We start from the raw sequence: 1,328 nt of genomic DNA, 5'->3' as shown, positions 1-1,328 counted from the left end.
TCCATTTGCTAACCATGTGAATTAAATACTGTTTTAGGTGAAGCAGATGATTTGTCTGTAAATTGTGGGGGTATTTCCATTTCCTGGAGAGGTGATGGAAAATATTTTGCGACTATGGGTGAGGTTTATGAATCCGGTTGTATGTCCAAGAAGATTAAGATATGGGAAAGTGATTCCGGTGCTTTGCAGTCTTCTTCAGAAACAAAAGATTTCACGCAGGGGATTCTTGAATGGATGCCGAGTGGGGCAAAAATCGCAGCTGTTTATAAGAGGAAATCAGATGATGGCAGTCCATCAATTGCTTTCTTCGAGAGGAATGGACTTGAGAGGAGCTCGTTTAAAATTGGTGAACCAGCAGGAGATGCTATGGTATCATGTAAAACTCTGAAATGGAATTCTGCATCNCAATTAGAAAGCAGCTACTGCCACCACAAACATCCTATTGAAACCAAAAAAACAATCACTACTGTAAAATCCAACTCTAGCGTAATAAGGGTTAAAGGCAAAAAAGGAAGAACCTTTGAGATAATTCTGAAACCAAAGCTATGAAAATGGGTGGGAAGCAGTCTTTTCAATAGACCCTTAGCTGCTGATTCTTGTACAGACCGAGTTGGTCGTAGAGAATTCAAACGGTCAAGCAGACTCTCGATAGTAGGATGTTGCTTTGACAAAGATTGAGAGTGACGAGCAAGAACCAACAACACAAACAACACCAGTTTGATCATGGAAAGCATGTTGATACTCGTCGTCACTAGCCAGGAAAAGGCTTATGATAGAGCATCACCAAGTGATCGATCTCTCAAGTAACAATGGCCGGATCATATTTCATCAGTNTTTTTTTTTTTTTTTTTTCTCTCTCTTTTTCTCATACACAAAAAACCGGAGTAAACCAAAATAAACCAATCTAACCGGATCTGTTTTCAATTTTATTGGAAATTAAAGGAAACAGAGAAGAGGACGCATTAGCCTGTGACTGTGTGTTTTATCTTGTGTTGAGTTAAACCCTAATAATATGAGTGCTACTTGAGTTTCTTCTTCTGGGGTTTTAAATCTGCTTCCTGGATCTGTAGCTCCGAAGTTTGTAGCGATTCGTACTTCTCTCCGTTATGAAAAATTTGAAGCTTTTCTCTGAGGTTCCTCAGAACATCCAATTCCATTCGACCGAAGAAGTTGTACAGTTCGCAGCCTATGACATCGATCAAAGTCGCTTATTTTTCGCATCTTCTGCTAATTTAGTTTACACCCTTCAGCTCTCTTCCTTTCAAGTAAGCCTGTGAATTCGTTTCCTCTTTTGGTTTAAAGATTGGTTTTTTAATTTCCCTTTGATT

General features: G+C 39.1%; 1 protein-coding gene across 2 annotated transcripts in view; it reads left to right on the top strand.

Annotated features, from left to right (window-relative positions):
* The window catches only part of LOC104735378 (elongator complex protein 1), a 4,248-nt gene extending 3,850 nt beyond the window's left edge, over window positions 1–398 (top strand). Inside the window, exon 3 of one of the 2 annotated variants that reach the window (XM_010455161.2) lies at window positions 38–398. In XM_010455161.2, the coding sequence (XP_010453463.1) occupies window positions 38–61 (24 nt within the window). In that variant the 3' untranslated portion in view covers window positions 62–398. The remainder of the gene's footprint in view (window positions 1–37) is intronic. The other variant, XM_010455160.2, reaches the window with a different exon arrangement.

The sequence above is a fragment of the Camelina sativa genome, chromosome 13 (genome assembly GCF_000633955.1).
Source record: "Camelina sativa cultivar DH55 chromosome 13, Cs, whole genome shotgun sequence".
Classification (NCBI taxonomy): Eukaryota; Viridiplantae; Streptophyta; class Magnoliopsida; order Brassicales; family Brassicaceae; genus Camelina; species Camelina sativa.
The sequence above is the reverse complement of the archived record's forward strand: the minus strand, read 5'-3'. Positions and strand labels throughout refer to the sequence as shown.